This window comes from Mastomys coucha, unplaced genomic scaffold (assembly GCF_008632895.1).
Source record: "Mastomys coucha isolate ucsf_1 unplaced genomic scaffold, UCSF_Mcou_1 pScaffold5, whole genome shotgun sequence".
NCBI classification, from domain to species: domain Eukaryota; kingdom Metazoa; phylum Chordata; class Mammalia; order Rodentia; family Muridae; genus Mastomys; species Mastomys coucha.
In genome coordinates this window covers 81,568,113-81,587,383 of record NW_022196911.1, presented here as the reverse complement: position 1 = coordinate 81,587,383, position 19,271 = coordinate 81,568,113, and the positions used below count along the sequence as shown (strand labels likewise).

At 48.6% G+C, this 19,271-nt stretch overlaps 1 protein-coding gene and 1 long non-coding RNA gene across 13 annotated transcripts in view; one reads left to right on the top strand and one right to left on the bottom strand.

The window, feature by feature from the left end:
- Window positions 1–19,271, bottom strand: part of Bcas3 (BCAS3 microtubule associated cell migration factor) — a 484,435-nt gene that overhangs the window by 22,014 nt on the left and 443,150 nt on the right. For all 12 annotated transcript variants that reach the window (XM_031354430.1, XM_031354434.1, XM_031354429.1 and 9 more), the window contains one exon: window positions 1,790–1,957. In XM_031354430.1, coding sequence (XP_031210290.1) covers window positions 1,790–1,957 — 168 coding nt within the window. The remainder of the gene's footprint in view (window positions 1–1,789; window positions 1,958–19,271) is intronic.
- The window catches only part of LOC116078972, a 49,968-nt gene that overhangs the window by 28,214 nt on the left and 2,483 nt on the right, over window positions 1–19,271 (top strand). The window contains exon 2 of the long non-coding RNA XR_004113691.1: window positions 18,676–18,799. This is a non-coding gene — a long non-coding RNA (uncharacterized LOC116078972). The remainder of the gene's footprint in view (window positions 1–18,675; window positions 18,800–19,271) is intronic.

Below are 19,271 nucleotides of genomic sequence, written 5' to 3'. Positions count from 1 at the left end.
TAAATTCTTTTAAATTTCACATCCTAGTTATTAAGATCACAGACTCCAGAGTCCCTCGGCTGTCTGACAGATGAATCTGGTTACTCTCTGAGAAGCTGAAGCGCCTGTGACTAAATTTACCTGCTGAACTGCCCACAGATGCTGCTGAGGTGTCCAGGAGACTCTGGAGAAGGTGGTGGCAGATGGGGTCATTCCAGGAGCTCCAAGCCCCCGGAAGAGGGAGGCTCCTGGGGGTGAGCTCATGGACATGGACTCTAGTTCTTGGGAACCATGGCTGACCAGAAGTGCTGACATAGCAATACTGTTACTGGGTTAGCTCCCAGGGTGGTACCTGGGAAGGGGATGAGCTGCTATCTCTGGGTATATAGGGAGAACAGAGGACTTGGGATAAATCTGATATGCATTTGGAGTGTAAGGGTGCAGGTGGTCTATGCATGTGTGTGCCTGGTGGAGAGGTACAGTTTGCTTTGGAGGTTCACATCTCTTTTCCCTGCAGAGAAGATGGGGTTTAGAGTAGGCTAGGCCTCTGAGATAGCTGTCATCTAGGGCCTGGTAAGTACTTCCTATCTCTAGATTAACCCCTCCCGCCCATCCACTACACTCTGCAGGAGGTAATGGCTATCTAGGCAGGAGCCACTAAGCTATAGAGATGCTACATTCTGTCTTCTTAGTAAAGGAACAGAAGAACCAGGCCAGAAATGTGTGTATGTGTGTGTGTGTGTGTGTGTGTGTTCACTGTTGAACCCCAGAACCCACAGAACAGCAGGACAGATTACCAATGTCAGGTACCCAGCCACTCAGGGATTCTAAGTTTCTCTTTGCTAGGACCCTCGTCTATAGTAGAGTGGGGCCAGGATGGGGCAGGTCACAGTGGAGATGATGCTCTTAGAGGACTCAGGGGAGAAAGAGAAGGCAGGCCTGAAATCAGGGAACCAGGGTCTATTTAACCCATCCACTCCAGCAAACTGGGACAGGGCCTGTTAGATGGGTGTGAATGCAGGAGCATTATTAGTAACTGGAGAGGCGGGGGTGGGGAGGTAGAGGAGGGAGAGAGAGAAACTGGAGAGAGTGAGTGTTTTAGAAATAGGAGGGGCAGAAGAATCTTGTATTATAGCTGAATGGTGATGGATGATGGTGTGTGTGTGTGTGTGTATGTGTGTGCACATGCACTTATGTGGGGTAGGGCTCATTTCTAGTCAAAGGATGTCTTATGATTAGCATATGGATGCAGGAAGCCACTTTGGACTTACTGGACTCTCAGGTACTCCCTGGGTTAAAGGGGCATGAGAGAAAAGCTGTGTGTGTGTGTGTGTGTGTGTGTGTGTGTGTGTACTTGAGCTTGCTCTGCCTGCTTGCTGGCAGGTCCTGGTCTGTGGAGATTGGAGCATGAGGGGAGGATATGCTGCTTCTTATGTCTTCCTTCCCTTGGAGATGGTTTTGGGAATGAGTAACAAGTACAATTGTCTGTCTATCTGTCTCTCTTGTGGTATTAGGGACCATGCATGCCATGCATGGACTCCAGTGTGGAGCTATAGCCCCAGGCCTACAGTTGCATCCCCAGGCCTACAGTTGTATTTGAAGTATCTTTGTATGCTGCTCTAGGTAGGAAAGGCGGTTCTGTTGGGATTTTCCAAGTATTAGAGGTTTCTATAATGGGTAGCACTCATATCAGGGTGCCTAGCCATGGAAACATGGTTAAAAACCAACAGATGCCCTCTCCCCTCCAGCTCAACACCAACAGGTTCCAGTCACAACCAAGTCAGGCTACAAGTCTGTTTGACACCTTTACCTGTTCCAGATCCCACAACGTCTCGGCTTGGTGACTCGGCCATGGCATCTGCGAGCCGTTCCCGGAGGCCCTCCTCTGTGTGCTCTGTGGAGGACATATGCCGCAGCCCGAAGCCCTCAGGCCAGCTCCCACACACCTCCAGCAGGGTCACGCTCCGGTCAAAAGTACCTGTGATACATGCGGGACAGACGATGTTGAGTCTGTACCTTCAGAGGGCAGGCTGTTCTCTGTCCACCCACCTTATGGCTTGTCATGTCCAGGGCCACTTTAGTCTTTCCACCAGAAGAATGAGGGTTGGGTTCCCCAGGCACAGGGTTGTGTAGGTGGAGCCCAGTAGCCTGTGCCACTGGATCAGAGAGTACACACGCAGGGCTGACTGCTGCATCGAGTCTGAGGAGTGATGGGGTTCAGAGACTGAGAGCTGAGGCAGGGGAAAGGAACCCCTCCCAGATTCAATCCAAACAGCCCTGCTTTCCCGACACCATCGCTTTCCATTTAAAACCTTGAATGGTTACAGGTGAGAGTTGTAGCTCAGTTCAAGGAATGCCTTCCCGGCATGCATGAGGTCATACAGTTTCGCCTTCCAAATTCAGATATGGAGACCTGGTGGCACACGCCTGTAAATCCCAGCACCTGGGAGGTTGAGGCTAGAGGATCAGAAGTCCAAGGTCATCTTCAGCTACACAGTGAGGTTTAGGCCAGACAATGATGCTCTATGACACTTTAGACACCGTCTAAAATAAAAGAAGGCCTGGGAAGATGGCTCAGTGGCTAGAACCCTTGAACTCAATATGAGTACCTAAGTTTGGATCTCCAGAACTCTGATAGAGCTGGGTGCAGTAAAACAAGTATCTTTAGTCCCAGGACTCCTACAGTGAGATAAGAGGCAGAGACAGGAGAGTTCCTAGAAGCTTGTGGGCTGGTGTAAACAGTGAGCAACAAAGACATCCTATATCAAGCAAAGTGGAAGGTGAAGATAGTCCTGTGGGATACATGTAAGTGCTCGCACGCGCGCACACACACACACACACACACACACACACACACACACACACACACACCCTACTACCAAGATCAATAACGAAGGGGATGTTCACACAGCCTAACTTAAAAGCAAAAACCTTCCTAAGCCATAGTCCTTTATAACCTATACCCAGCGTCATTTACAGGTGAAGCTTAGAGAGGTCAAGGGCTTAGAATTAACAGCAGGCCATGAAAGACCTGGTGCCAGGACTCAGATGTGCTGATGCCTAGGTCTGGAACTCGTTCTGCCTCACTACAGATTGGCTCCTAGCCGTCAGGGACATAGGCATATCTGGGGTACCATTTCAGGGATGTGAGCGATACAGCTGGGTGATAGCATCTTCAACAAGGATCCTTCCTTAATCCAAACCTGGTTCCCAAGTTCCATAAAGTACACGGCGTTCCGCTGGATGCCAAGATTAGATGTTACATGCAAGATCACTTCAAAGACTGAATTGAAGTGATTTGACTTTATTCTACGGCAAGTTCACTGAGAAAGCTTATTTCATCCAGTCTCTCTTGGAAAGAGATTATGGTCATGGTCTGCTGCTCTAAGCACATACCATTTCCCCAGCGATTAGGTAACTGAATCCACTACATTTATTGAGCTTGGTTCCTGCCAGCACCAGGAGGACCAGGAAAAAAAAATGCAAATGCTGATGTTTCCCCAAAGTTAAAAGTACACGAAACGCACACTCTTTATCAGGTCTTGTTTCTTCTCTTTGATCAGCCGTCAGAAACTATCTTTCCTTGCCGGGCAGGACTGGGCAGTGTCAGCGCACACTCGCAGCCACTGACAGGTGGTAATAGAGAGGGTGCGAGCCTCGGCCCCGGCGGGCGGCCCTGCCTGTGATAACCGCCGCAGCATGGAGGTGATAACCGTTAGTAAACACTCGGACAGCCGGTGCCTCCATACATCAGCAAAGTGGGCCTGATAATCCTGAACTCTTTGACCAGACAAAGGCCCTTGGCAAGCCCACTGGGATTTATATGTGTGGCAAGGGTCACTGCTGGCTCCTGAATTTCATCAGGCAACTTTGGCTTTGATTTATTTCTCACCTAATTGTGAGGTAGATTCCTGGCACAGGCAGAGTGGGCAGCATCTACTGATAAACCTCCTCAGGAAAGAGGCTGACGAGAGAGTGTGATACTTGCCATCAGCCTATCAGGTGAGACCTTAACATTCGAAGTTGTCCTTCATTGGGCAGGGTTAGGACTGGGTGTGGGGTTGGGGGAGCTGAGGAACCAGGCACTGAGACTTCAGGGGTGGGGAATGAGTGTCACTGGATCCTTAAAGAGCCTAAGCCGAACTATAGCTATGCACTAGCAGGAGCCAAGACCCCAGCTGACACACTCCAATATTAGCAACAGCTACCAGGAGTGTATCCTCAAGGACACCTGCTTAAGGACAGAGACTAAGCTTGCAGATGTATTCCTACTCAGTGATGTTGGGAAAGTGCCTCTAGCTGCTTCATCCATATCTGAAGTGGCAGTCATGACCTTTGGAACTGACAGGAGAGGTACTCTCTACTCCTATCTCAAGGAACAGAAACCCTGAGCAAGGGTCTCCTGAGGAAAGCTGAGCTCCTCTATGCTCTAGTGAGAAGATCCAGAGAGTCAACCTGAGGCATCTACACTTAGTAACATCAGAAGAAAAGGTGGCCACTCTTTCTCTATTTACCTAGCTTCCTTTCAGAGCTTGGAAGCCTAGGAATGGAGTGACCTGTCACAAGAGCAGGGTGCCTGCCTCTAAAAGGTTGTCCACAAAAGCATGCTGTGTTTGCAGGTCAGAGGAGGGGGTGGAAGCAGGGACAAGAGGACTGAAGTCAAGCATGGAAATAGACAAAAATAATCAGAAAAAAAATTTGTAGCAAGAAGGGTTTGGGTGCCAGGCAGTGGTGGTGCATGCCTTTAAGGCATGCACTTGGGAGGCAGAGGCAGCCTGGTCTACAGAGTGAGTTCCAGGACAACCAGGGCTACACAGAGAAACCCTGTCTCAAAAAACAAACAAACAAACAAAACAAAACAAAACAAAAAGGAGAGAGAGAGAAAGAGAGAGAGAGAGAGAGAGAGAGAGAGAGAGAGAGAGAGAGATAGGGGTTTGGGTAAGAAAGGAAATGAACACAAAAGAAGGGTTGGGAGAGAGATGTCCACAGATGGTAAAAGCCAGAGCAGTATGTACTTTTTTGCCTTGTCTTTGAGACAGGTTCTCACTGTGCAACCCAGGCTGGTCTTGCACTAGCGACCTCAGCCTCCTATGGGATGAGGTTATAGGAGGAAAGAATCATGAGCTGGTCTAAGGTTGAAGGCTGGAAACTGACCTCGGCTAGAACATACTTTCAGCTGTACTAGATGCCTAACTCAAGGCAGGAGCCTCAGAATCCTCACCCACCAGAGTGCAAAAGGAATGGAGCCTCAGAGTTACGGCAGGGGTTGAACTAGGTAAAAGAACACACCTGGTGCAGGAGGGCTCTGCACAGAAATGGGTGTGTTTGAGGCATGTTAATACCATGGGGTATGGCTCCATGGCAGAATCTTGGCATAGCATGTGGGAAGTCCTGGGTTTGGTCCCCAGCACTGCAAGCAATGACAACAGTAGCTGTCTTGATGGTAACAATGCTAAGTAAGTACACCTTTCACCACTGGAAGCAGTGCCATACATTCTGGCCATCACAATGACCCGGATGGTGGTACAGGTATTGCCTTAATTTAATTATAGAGGAGTCGAAGCATGGGAAGCTTAAGTGACACATTTGGAGTCTGTAAATGACAGATCTGGAACACATCTCTTAATTCTTAGTGTGGAGCTCATCCTGTTAGCTCCCATAGCGGTTCTTTTAGTGACGCCTGCTGTGGAAAACAGTTATCACTCCATCTTCCCTAATGTGTGTTGAGAATACATGTCACCTTCAACTGATGCCTTCCAGAAGCCTGCACACCCTGAGACCAGCCTGTGCTCCTTACAATATCATAGTCATGGCGATGAGTCACCCTGTCTACCTGACGGCACTCAGGAGAACACAAACCAATAGATCTAGTCTCTTAGCATGAGCATAGTTAAGGAGCTGAGGGTAGAGTATGGGGGGAACCCAAGGGTGCTCAGGGAAGGAGCTCTCAATCCTTTCTATTGTCCTGAGATGCTGCAGAGAGGAAACAGCCTCTTTCATCCTGCTAGGAGGAGGCCCTAAGGAGGCTCTGTTACCCTTTGCTGGGGCAGCCCTTGTCTGATTAGCCTCCCACACTGGAATGAGAGCAGGGTTGTAGGCACACAGGGATCAGCAGGTACTGGGTGAAGAGGCCATGCCCTTGGAGGATGAGGTCACTTCTGGCACTTAGGAAACTGCCTATCTTGTCAGCATTGTCATTTGATTGGCCCAGAGACACTTCTTTGGACAGGGAATGGTTGTGTCCCATTATGAAGACAGGACTATTTCAGGGAGCCAGGAAATGCTTACCTAGAGCAGGCTATTTGGAGAGCTCAGGGTACACCGCATAGCAACAGTGTTGGTGCAGGGCCTGGTGCTGAAGCTGCTTACAGGCCCTCTCATGCCTGCTGTCCATCTGACTCACTTTCATCAAACATTGGTTAGTGTCCACTCTGATAGGAGTCAAGCCTTGTTCCGAGGAAGGGGAAAAGGAGCTGAGTTCACAGAACTCTGGGAAGCGGCAGCTACTAACATCTGAGCCTGAGAGACAGAGGGTAACTGGCTTTAACTGGTCTTCATTGGGGAAGTGTTCCCTCTAGGGTTGCCCCCTACTCTATCTTCTAAGTCTGACCTGCTCAGGGATACCCTGGGCAGCTACCCTGAGCCAGCGGACACAAAGCCCCAGAGTCTGACAGTGCAGAAGGCGACTTTATCTTTCGGAGTAGAGCTGGTAAAAGCTATACATTTACTAATTAAAATTTGTAATTGGGTCTGAGGGTACAGCTCAGTGGCAGGAGCCTCCCCAGCGTACTTGAAGCTCTACATTCAATCCTTCTCCCCCACGTACACACGAAGGAGGGGGGAGACATGTAAGGCTGGGATGTGGCTCAGTGGTAGAATGCCTCGCTAATCAATGTGAGCTACAAGAGACTCTGGGGTTTGGTCTCTAGCACTGGGAAAAAGTATGTTTGCATATAAAAAGTATGCAAGTGACTTCAGGGTGTTGAGGGATGGCTTGAAGCTAATGTGTGGACCCAGGCTAATCTGGGGAGCTGTGAGATCATTCCCATCTGTATCCCCATGCTGTTTACACACTTGGCCCTCTCGGATAGTTTAGGAGTTCCTGGGGGCCCTGGGTTCCTCTAGAGTCCAAGGAGTCCAGGCTTCACTGGTCATGCTCACTCCAACAGATCTGAGAACTGTGGTCATGTTCACCTGGCAAAGGTGACAGTCACTTGAATGGACAGCCGCTGGACTAAGTGCCAGAGCCTGATCATCCAGGGCCAAGACAAGCAGAAGACAGAATTAAGACTGAAAAAGAAGGGGAAGGAATAGGATGCTAAGTGGGAGAGAAGGGAAAGCAGTTTCCTCCCCTGCTCTTTATGCACTTAGGACTTGATGCTGAGATTTGGAAAGGACCAGGCCTGGGGTGGTCCAGTGTCTGTCTGCAGCTCCCAGCTTGGCAGCCTGTGCTAGCCACTCTTCCCAGGTTCTTGAGTTTCACAAACTCATGGTGGCCTGCCTATCTATATAAACCCCCATTGGCTCTACTCCCCTAGAGAACTAGCTGTGCTGTGTCCCCACGCATATTTTTAACATGTCAGTAGTATGTTACTTATACCAGAGTGTCTTCTGATAGAAAGGGTAGGTGGAGTAAGAAGATATGAAGATTTCATCTTTTCCTCTTGATCGTTTAGGCTGGCTCCCAAAGTAACTCCATTCACATGGCACACAATGTAGAAGATGTTCCACGAGTTAATGGAATTAGACAGCTCATTCTCAAGTGACACACAGCCATTATCCCAGGGCAATGCATCTCATACAGGTCTGTGGGATGTCAGTAAAAGCACACACCCCCATTATGTTTTCAGTTACCCAGAAGCAGGGCTCATGCCTGTAGCTCCAGCACTCAGGAGGCTGAAGTAAGAGGACTGCTGTGACTTCCTGGCCAATCTAGGCTACAGAAAAAGCCCTGTCTAAAAGAACAAAAGAGCGGGTGGGACAGGATCTAAGTATATTATACGTATGTACTGCAATGTCCTTCTATAACCCAGTACCATGTACAATGAAGATACCTCAAGGAGGGCCAACTGTGAATTGTGTGCAGTAGGGTGCTGGGTAGTGATAGTGAGCAGCTGTTACTAGTTTAGACATCATTGCTACTTTAGAGAGCATACTTCTATTTATTAAAAAGAAGCTGACTATATAGTAGTTGGCTGAGTTCTGCAAGCAGCAGCCTCCCATAGCTTGTGTTTACTGTATTCCCTAATTCCAAGAGCCATCAGAGCTCATGCCTGAAATCCTGGTACTTGAGAGGCTGAGGCCAGAGGTCACTGTGAACTCCAGGCCTCTATGCAGCACATAGCAAAATCCTGCCAGCCAACAAACAAAAACCAACTAATCAACAAAGGAGTGGGGGGAGACAATACCCAGTGAGCAGCCTGTGTGTGCTCTTTTGACTTGTACCAGTAAGTAGGGTTAGGATGTTCAAACAACAAACCGCCAGATGACCAACACATTTCTCAGCACCTACCTCTGTGACAAATGACTGTATGATCCACACACACAGACAGATGTGCTACACAGCAAAGGGCCCTGGACTCTAGTTATCTGCCACAACTCATAAATGTATGTATGACATACACATATTTTTAACTCAGATAATTTAATGATCTATGACAATCAGTAAGCCATGTTAGTCCCATGTGCAGCCACTTGGGTGTGGGGTTTGGGCATTAGCTTATTTTGAAAAGATCTACTCTTCCAGCTTTGGAAGTGAACTGAGAGAGAAGAGAAGAAAAACACAACACAAAACACCGCCCCTTCCACAACACGAGCATGGTAAAAAACCACCAGGGCTGATAACACTGACTGCCAGGAAATGCTTAGTGCATTTTTGTGGAACACCATCTTCTATGTTGTGTGGCATGTGAATGGAGTTACTTTGGGAGCCAGCCGAAAGGATCAAGAGGAAAAGGGGAAATCTTCATATCTTCTTACTCCACCTACCCTTTCTATCAGTAGACACTCTGGTATAAGTAACATACTACTGACATGTTGGTGGCACATCTTCCTGCTTTGCACAGGTGTTTAGAACTGTTGTGAGAAAAAGCAAGTTGCTGGTCAGAGGCTCATGGACCAGCATGCCATGTGTGGCCATGTTTATGGGGTGCTGAATTAAACACGGGAAGTTAACAGGCACTGTCAAACAGTGATAGATGCACTAAGCATTTTGTGGTGAATTAACACAGAATAGTCACTAGGACAACCAGGCTATGTTTATAATTTGCAATATTAATGACAACACACATGTTAAAAGTTAGAATAGAGATTGTGAATCAAAATGTTATAACCAGAATTCCCCCATTACTTTTTTGGTTACTCTAGGCAAGTCACCCAGGCCAGGTGAATGTCACCATGTGAATATAAGGGAGTGACTCCCACCTAAGGGATTCCTATCTGCACTAATAGCTTCGATGTCATTGTCAATAATACACTAACGGAGCGATGGTGAGAGGATGTCCAAGGTATCTTAGGGTAATAGCCACCCAATCTCATTTCCTACGAAGCAGATAACATAACCGAGCACAACAGGGCTGCAGCCATGTTCTTAACAAGTTAAAGGTGCACAATAAGCAGAGGGCCTGGGTTCCAATGTCAATTCTTGTTACTTTCTCATTTTGTGACCTGGGGGAAGTCATCTCCCCAGTGGTGGCGATCTTGGTAGCTTCACCCACTGCAGATTCATCTCCTCAAATACATGTCCAGCTGCAGACTCCAAATGTGACCTTATTTAGAAACAACATCTTTGTGCTGGGGAGATGGCTCAGTAGGTAGAACATTTGCCATACAAATGTAAGGTTCTGGGCTTGGTTCCGGCTCCCAGAGCCCGGGTATGAAGCTGCACGCATTTGCAATCCCAGTATTCTTACAGTAAGAGAGAGGAGACAGAGCTAGGAGAATTGAGGACAGCTCGTGGGCCAGGTAGTCTGGCTCAGCCTCAACATGATGGAGAGTGAGGACAGACAGATGTCTGAGCAGACACACGTATACTCCCCACATCCCTCAGGTGAGAAGACAAGTAGTTTGAGGAACAGTCTTGAAGCAGGTGGTACACCTATCAGCCAGGAGCCCCTTCACTCAGGGTGATTGCTGATGTGTGAGGTCCACAGTAGGAGCCTTGGACGGGGAGTCAGAGCATATGGGTGGGTATGTGTACCCCACTTCACTGAGACTATCTGCCTGGGGCTCAAGAGACAGGTGAAGTGGCTTTAATGAAGGCCATGTCTCTCACGTCCAATGGTCATCCACACCTGAGTGTGGGGACAGAAATGTCCAGGTCTTTTTGTTTTAGTTAAAGACAGGGCCTCGCTGTGTAGCCCTGGACTGCCTGGAACTCTCTGGCCTTAACCTGACAGAGAACCAACCAACTGCCTCTGCCTCCCGAGTGCTGGAATTAAAAGTGTGCACTACCACACCCAACAGCTTCCTAAGGTTTTAAATAAACTAATAAACTAATAAAGTAAGTAAATAAACAGAAGTTGGGACTGAGGCTAGAAATGGCTCAGGGATGGTGAGCACAGGCTGCTTTTCCACAGGACGTAGGTTCAAGCTCCAGTAGCTACATGGTGGCTCACAACTGTCCGTAACTTTACTTTCAGGGGGTCTGGTCTCATGAGAACACCTTGGAACACACAACTGTGTGCTCATGCGGGGGTGGGTTTGGGGAGTGGGGTGGGACACACACATTATTAAAACAAAATGAATTAACAAATAATAAAAACTTAAGACAAATGTTAAGCGCAGTTGCCTCTGGGTAAGCTGTGTTATAGGAGATCCTTTTGCTATTTGCTTTCCACCGTCTTACATGTGTTTCCTATAGGTTTTATAATCAGGGAAAATGGTTGAAGAGAAAACGGGCCTGAGAACAGCACACAGGCTGGGTCAGGAGGCTGCTGAGGGAGGGCCTGGACCTGCCAAGTTACCTCCCTGGCAGTTCCTGCACAGGGCCTTCCTCCGTGGGAGGCAAGTGAGCTCGCAGCTCTGTGGCTGACTCTTCTCCCAGTGGCCACGGCTGGCTGCACGCAACGTTGACTCACCCCTGTGTACACACATTATTTCTCTTTAAAGTGTGTCAGGAATGTGAACCAACTTGCACTGAAAAATGGCAAAAACTGTTCTACCTTTGTACAAACTTCATATGCCAAATCAGGAAGCACCGAACAACTCTGGAAGGAGTCTACTTGAGAAGTCCTTTACTTCCCTAGTCTTCCCCTACCCCACTCATCTGTGTGTCCAGGCACAGCTACCAAGGGAACATTCTTCGATGACCAGCCGGGAACACAAGCCCTCTACACATCACTAGGTCACTTAGCTGAGTCCCTGTTGTTTGTCTGCGGGTCTGAGACCAATCATCAGTATAGCTCCAATACAGATAGTCCCGGGGCTACAGAGAACAGGAGAGCTCTCCAAACCAGACAGTTGCTGGCTTTTTCCTAAGATGGAAGCAATGATCTCTGTAGCTAGACTGCAAAGGCACCATTTCCTCTTGTAAGCTCCCATCTGCTGCTGAGATGGCCGTCAGTGTCTACCATGCACCACGTCACAGGTTCCTATGCAGCAAGGCTGAGCTATGCCGATTTAGGAGCCTAGCAACTGCCTGGATGGAAAAACTTCTCAGAACTATGTATTCTCAGGACAGTAACTATCCATGCTGGTTTCCCCAGGACAGGTCTCATAGCAAAGAATAAGGTCTGGGATCAGAGGGGTATCACAGGAAGAGAACGGACATTTGCTGAGCCGTTTGCAGGCAGGTACAGGTATGCAGACTGCACCTCAATCAGAGGATGCCCACGACTGAGACTGACCCTAGGGCTGCCAGTTCACAGACAGAAGAGCAGAGGCTGAGAGAGGTAGAAGGTGATGGCATGAGGGTACGGCCAGGATTCGGACTCCAGGTCCACCCAGAGCCAAAGCCTATAACTTTTCCCCACCTAGCCACTTGATTGAATTCAGTTTGGGTCAGACTGGAGCATGCCCACTAAAAACACAAAATCTGCTTGTGACATACAGCTCCAGTGTCAGCGAGGGGCTTTATTTCCTCTTTTGGAAGCAAGCAATTCCCACTGAACCACACCTGTAGAGTTTTCAAACAATTCCAGAGTTTGAGAGTGGTTCTTGCAGTTGGGCAGCGGGAATATGATTTCTGCTCCCTACAGCAAAGCTGAAGTGCTCAGCTGGGAACTCTGAGGTAAAACCTGGAGCTGAGAAGCCTTTTGCTTCCACACTCAAGGATGATGTTTTAAAATCATCAGTATTGGCAGGGCAAGATGGCCCAGCAGTTTAAGGTGCTTGCTGTCAAGTCTGATAAACTGAGCTCAATGCCTGAGGCCCACATGGTAGGAGGAGAGAATCCACTTCTATTCATTAGTCTCTGACCTCTATATAAGCATATCATGGCACTCCCCACAACCCCCAAACAAAATGTTAGAAAGAAAAAGGTATTTATGACAACATCAGGTGTGAAGCCAACATACACAGAAACAGTGGCTTGTCCTTTAGGACTGTGTTTGACCGCTGACTCTCTTTTCTGAGAGCCCTCATTTCCTCAGTGAGAATTCTTTATTTCCCCAGCACACTGTTTTCAGGCCTGGCTTTACAAGGCCTGGGTGCCTGGGTGCTGCCTGACCTGAATGGTTTCAAAGGCCTGGTAGGGACAGTGGGCAAACTGGCTGCTGAGATGGGGTAAGGTCATTTGCTCCTGTAAATTTGCAGCAGTGCTTGTAAAAAGGGAGGGAGGAACCTGTCCTGCAGGAAGGGGCAGTCCTGGGTGCTGCTGAAGGTGCTGGAGTTGACTGGTTTGAGGCCCAGCCATTTCTGAATTACACTAATCTGAATAGTTACCTAACTATAAAATAGACTTTAAAAAGTGTGTTCTCAGCCAGATATCAGACAGATCTCTATGAGTTTGAGGCCAGCACGGTCTACATAGCGAGTTCCAGGCTAGCCAGGACTATGCAGGGACAGAGATGATCCCTGTCAACAAAACAACCTCCCCCACGGTATTCCCATCATCATCATCATCATCAATCATCATCATCATCAACAATCATCATCATCATATTTCTTCTTTTTTTTCTTCTTCTTCAAAGATTTATTTATTTATTATATGTAAGTACACTGTAGCTGTCTTTGGAGACACCAGAAGATGGCGACAGATCTCATTATGGATGGTTGTAAGCCACCATGTAGTTGCTGGGACTTGAAACTCAGGACCTTCAGAAGAGCAGTCGGTGCTCTTAACCACTGAGCCATCTCTCCAGCCCCTTCTTCTTTACTTTTTCTTTTCTCTTTTAAACCTGGGTTTTGGTCTGTTGCCTAGGCTGTCCTTAGATCTCCTGGGCTCAAGGAATCCTTCTGCCTCAGCCTCTCCCATACTCTCACAAACCAGCATTACTTCTGTCTGTAGTGTGGTGAGCACTCCCCTTCCGTCTGAACCCATCAATGCTCTTGCTCTTAGGTGAAAAACTGAAGCGAACTTGGCACTAGGGATGAGGTTTAGTTGGCAAAGTGCTTGCCTTGCATGTAAGAAGCCCTGAGATTGATCCCTGGCCCTGTATAAACAGGGCTAGTGGCCCGTGCCTATAATCCTAGTGCCTGAGATTGATCCCTGGCCCTGTATAAACAGGGCTAGTGGCCCGTGCCTGTAATCCTAGTGCCTGAGATTGATCCCTGGCCCTGTATAAACAGGGCTAGTGGCCTGTGCCTGTAATCCTAGTGCCTGGGATGCAGAGCAGTAGGATCAGGCGTTTGAGCTCATCCTTGGCTACATAGGGAATTTTAGAGTTTGAGGCTAGTCTTGGCCAAAGATTTTGTTTCAAAACAAATAAGCAAGTGAGCAAGCAAGCAAGCAAGCGACAAGAGCAGCAACAGGAAGCAGATTTTGAGTGGCAGTGAACTTTGGAGGAAGAAGGTCTGGCCTGGTCTGCTATTCGCATGCCAAGTGCAGTACATTAGAGCAGCTCTTTGCTTCTGAGACTGCAAAGGGGTGGTGCCAGAGCCTGGGCAGAGATAACCACAGGCAGCTCTGTTTGCACAGAGGGGTGTTTCCTGGGGCTGGGGTGACTGGGGCAAAAAGTGGGGACAGAATGGATGAGAGGCACCTGGAGCCAATGTTGCTCATAACACTTCCCACTCTGACATAGTAACTTCACCTGGACTACGGAATCACTGCAGCTTTCTCCACAGCCTGACCCTGCTGTCAGCTCCATTTTACAGTTTCTCACCTGGCATGGCCGTTCAGAAACCACCTGGGAGGCTCCCAGTGGCCACCTGAGGTAGGCGGAAGTTGGATCTCTGGGGAGACTGATGACTGACAGGTACTTGCCTGGGCCCTTGTCTTACAGGGACTTAGCTGACAGCCTCACCTCTTGGTCTTGGTCACATATGGGTGTGGCATGGGGCTCAGCCTGGGATTTCTTGAATTATCACACAAGCAAGTGTTCCAGGCCCTTCCATACCTGGGAACTGTCATTTCCTGTCTTGACATGAAAGCTCTCTGGCTGGTCACACTGACTCAGCTATCCAGGCATGGAAGCCAGAGAGGGTGCAGGGAAAAGCTGAGAAGCTGCAGGAATGCACTGGGTGAGTTTTGAGGCATAGAAACTGTAACAATGGCAACAATGCCCCGCTGCACCCTCAAGCCCTGTGCCCTTCACCAAACACTTTCCCAGGCCTGGGGAGAGAGACAAGGAAGTTGTCTTCAGTTCCCACCTCAGGTCTGGGGAAGCTCAGGGAACTGAAAGGTGGGGCAGGGCCTAGGATGGAAAACCCAGGCCTTTGCTGTCCACCTTTGCTATCCAGAGTGTGGTCCACCCACTGCAAAGGGATCTGTGGTAGTTGGAGGTTGGTTAGACAAGTTTCAAGCCAGGCATGGAGGTGATTATCTGTAATTCTGGCAGCTTGGAGGCAGAAATGGGGGAGGATTGTATGTTTGAGGCCAGCCTAGGCTACAAAGTGAAATCTGGGGTCAAAAACAAACAAACAAACATCCTTGGGGGTAAAGAGGGGAGAACTACCTCAGATCCTACCCAGGTTTACTGCACATGAATCTGCATCTCATAAGATCTCTGGGACAGAGGCTGGGTATGTAGCTTAGTGGAGTGTTTGCCTGGCATACAAGAAGTCCTACCCTGGGTTGAATCCTTAGCATAAAGTGGGTGTGGTGACACAAACCTGTAATCCTAGCACTTGGGAGATAGAGGCAGGAGGACCAGAAGTCCAAGGTCATCCTTGGCTACATGGTGATTTTGAGGCGAGCCTCGGCTATATGAGACTCTTCAAAAAAATATGAGTCTTCAAAAAAATAAAAATACCTCCAGGACACCCAGTCACTGTGTATCTTACCATAGCCTGGGTTTCCCATAAAGTAACTACCAGCTGTTGGTCTCTTAGAGTCTGCCTGGTTCTCAGGACTCTTAAAAACAAGGCCTAGGTTGGGGATGGGGCACGGGCTGAGACAGAAGCAGGACAGATACGTCTGTCTTGAGAGCAGACCTGGATTTGTTCTGTCTTGAGAGCAGACCTGGGTTTGTCCCGTTGGTTGCTCTCAATGGGTCTCCCTTCCCGTCCGTCCTCCCGACTATGCTCAGGATCAACTTCAGGCTCCCATAGCAGTTTGCCCTCAGTGTTGAGTCTTAACCCAGGTTTCAGGGACATCAATTAACACTCCCTTTAGGCAAACCAGGCAACTTCCCCAGCCTTGTGCTCCGGTACAGGCCTCAGATAGGGCTCCTGGGCTGTCTGTGCACACACAGGGCAAGCCAAGGCTCCTTCCTTCTCAGGCCTTCTTGCTTAAAGGAGAGACTTTAGTAACCCCTGCTAACACTCACAGACCTGTTGAGAGCCTTTTAAAAAGTTTACTTCATTAGTAAGTGTGAAAAATGCCCAAACTACAGTGTGAACCTTGTTATGATTTCCCCTTGGCTCACTGGCCTCCCTGTATGCCAAGTTTGATGTCTGTGAGTAAAGAGATTTTTTTTTTTTAGGCCAGAGCCTGCCCCCTGCCCCCAGCTGCTTCCCCTCACTTCTCTCCCATGGAGGCCAATCAGGATGTTATTCGTTTTCCTCTCTAAAAGGCCAGTTCAAAAAGGCCAGAAGACACCCCCGCCCCCCCCCATTCCTTGTTTTTTTTTTAAAAAAAAATGCCACTCCCTCCCAGGAGGAGGAAGCAACATATTTTGTCTCTGCTACATCTAGGCAAAGGTCAGATTTACAGTCAGCCTAGGGGACTGCTGGTGCGTGTAGCTACCTATTATCTTTTCATCTGTGGATCTGAGGTATGCCATGGTTTAGAGGAAGAACAGATTCATCCGTAAGGAGAGGGGCACCAAGGCACCCCAGGAGGGGCCTGGAGACCTCATGTTACTCTATCAGACACAGACCTGCCATCTAACCATGAATTAAGGAGAACAGCGGGGTGGAGGAGTGAACTTCTTCCTGTAGCCGTTTGAGTTTTAGAAATGCCCTGAAACAGCTTCCTGCTATCCCTCAGCCTGTGGGGAGAGAAGCATGTAAGAGTAGTGTCTGTAGTAGAAATACCCAACCACTGGCTCAGTGAACCTGCAGACTCACCCCAGCTTTCCTTGGCCAGCCATTAACTCCTTCCAGCCAGGACTGGATCCTGATGCAGGAGGCAGCTCCCTCTTCTCAGGGTGCACAGTTGTGGGGAGGAACATCCCTGTCTACCCAGGCCTGTCTTTGGAGCCTGCTCTTGGGGCTTACAAAAGCTGCCTGGAGCCATTGGATCTGACTGGAACCACTTCTCTTCACTAGGCACTGGGGTGGGAGGCAGACCCTGTGGGGAGATGAGAGGTGGTGATAAGGCCACAGACTTGCTGCTGTGCACCGTCCTCAGTCAGGCCAGGAGTAAAAAGGGGAATGCTACTCTTACCGTGGGACCTGGTGTTCACTAGCCTCCTGGAACCTTTGATTTCTCTGCTAGGTAAAAAGAACAATATTGCTAATTTATAAGTCTAAATCTCTCTGACATTTAAGTGCATGTGCTCTGTGGAACATGCAAGACTGTCGAGGTCACTGCAATGTAGCAGGCTGGGTGGCCGCAGGCTCAGTCTTCAGTCTACTCGAGCTCTTGACACACAGGAACACACTCTGCTGCTCCTTCGGCTCTTTTTGTTCTTTTTTTGAGAGGGTCTCACCATATAACCCAGGCTGTCCTCCAATTCACAAATCCTCCTGCCTCAGCCTCTCAGGTGCAGGAATTACAGGCACGGGATACCATGCCTGGCTCCTGGAAATCCTTATATCTCTTTAGGGGTACATGCCTGAGTTTTCTATTCCGTAAGTCCACTCTTCCTATTAAAATTAAGTAAAGCTTATGCCTCCATGCATCTTGGAAGGACAAGTTTCTAATACCAGTTGTTTGGAAAGGATTATTTAGCCCAACTATTAAAAATACATGGCAGTATATGAACTTTGCAAAATGCAGCTCCACACACGGGGCACGGCTCCCAGGCTGTTTGCTTACCTATTTTATTTATTTTTGAGATGGCATCTTGCTTTGTGGTACAGGCTTGTCTGGAATCCACTTTGTAGCCTCTGGCTACGAAGATCCTCCAGTGTTTGCCTCTGGAGTGCTAAGATTACAGTGTGGGCTGGCCCTCTGAACTACCTCTACGCCCAGTAAAGACAAAGGCTTTATTTACACACATGGGTCCTGACAGTGTATGAATCAGGCATACTTCACGAGCTCACCACTACAGACATTAGGCCTCAAACGTGTAAACGAAGTGAGCCTGGATTTTCCCTGGCTACAACCCCAAAGCGCCCTTTGTCTACAGATGGGTACTTCTTCTGCACTTCTTACAGTTAGCCTTCAAACATGTGGTGCCTTGGTTTTGAAACGCTGGGTCATGTTCATATTTGTTACTCAGAAAACAGAGTGGACAAGCAGACTGTCTACAGAGGGCAGTGAAAGGCACCAGCCTGAACACTTCCATGGAGGTAGAGCAGGGCCAGTCAGTACGTGTGGGATCTCTGCTCTACTCCTGAATATCTCTTCTCTCTGGAACTCTCATGCAGGCAGCAGCTTAGCATGTCTGTCTCCAAGTGTCTGAGGGACACTAGTCCCATCGAGTACACTGGTGCAGGCTATGAGAAGTCTCCATAACTTGGTAAGGGATCCAACATTGGAAAGGTCAGGTGGTGTCTGTGTGCAGGCTGGAGAGCAAGAGTGACCTGGGTGGTTGGCAGGAGCCCCGGACTACTGTAAAATGGCCCCTGGTCCAGGATATCTGTCCTAGACCTTAAAGAGAAAAGCCGAGCCACTGGGCATGGTGGTGTATGACTGCAATCACGGTACTTGGGAGGCAAAGGCAGAAGGATCAGGAGCACAAGCTGACCCTCAGCTACACAGAGGACTTGAGGCAATCGTGGGCCACACAAGATTTTGTACAATAGAAAGAAAAAAAAACAAGATAGGAAAAAAAAAATCACTGAGGTTAGAACAGCCCGTGGTTTGTTTGCAGTCACGGCAGCTAGGGGCACAATGGGGTCCCTTGAGGAGCTGCATACTATAGAGAAAAGCAGGCTTTTTTGGGGTCCTGTGAACTACCCCACCTTTCTTCTGTGCCATCTGGCTCTCTTCTCCTCTCTCACTGCCCTTCAGCCTCTCGTAAAGCCTTGCTTCTGTGATTCTAGGGACCCACACTTGTATGGCCAAGGCAACTAGGAGACATCAGAGTCCTCTAGGGGAGAAACTTGTAGGCGTGTCTGTGAAGGAATTTCTAGGCTTGCTGACTGAAGTGAGAAGACCACCTTAACTGTGAGTAGCCAAATGCCAGCCCTTCACAGCTCTGGTTCCTGACTGTGGACACAGTGTGACCAGCTGCTTCATGCTCCGGCCTCTGCCTTTCTTACTATGATAGACCTTGGAACTGTGTGTTGAAATAAACCTTTCTTTCCTTAAGCTGACTCTGTCAGGCATTTTGTCAGAGCAGTAAGAAAAGCAATTAATATGGATCTCTTCTTTTTTTTTTATCCCCCTATGCACACTTTTTCTGGATGGGCCCCCAACCTCTATGTTATAACAACAATAATTTACATGCAAGAGACTACTCAAACTGTCTCTCACGAGCTTTTCTTCTAGGCTCTAAGTCTGGGTAGGAGCAAATGCCTTCCTATGAATGCCCACAGGCACTTCCAACCTGGAGGCCTCAGGGCAGTCTTACTATGGCCCTCCCCCTTAGGAGGCCTCAGGGCAGTCTCACTATGGCCCTCCCCCTTAGGAGGCCTCA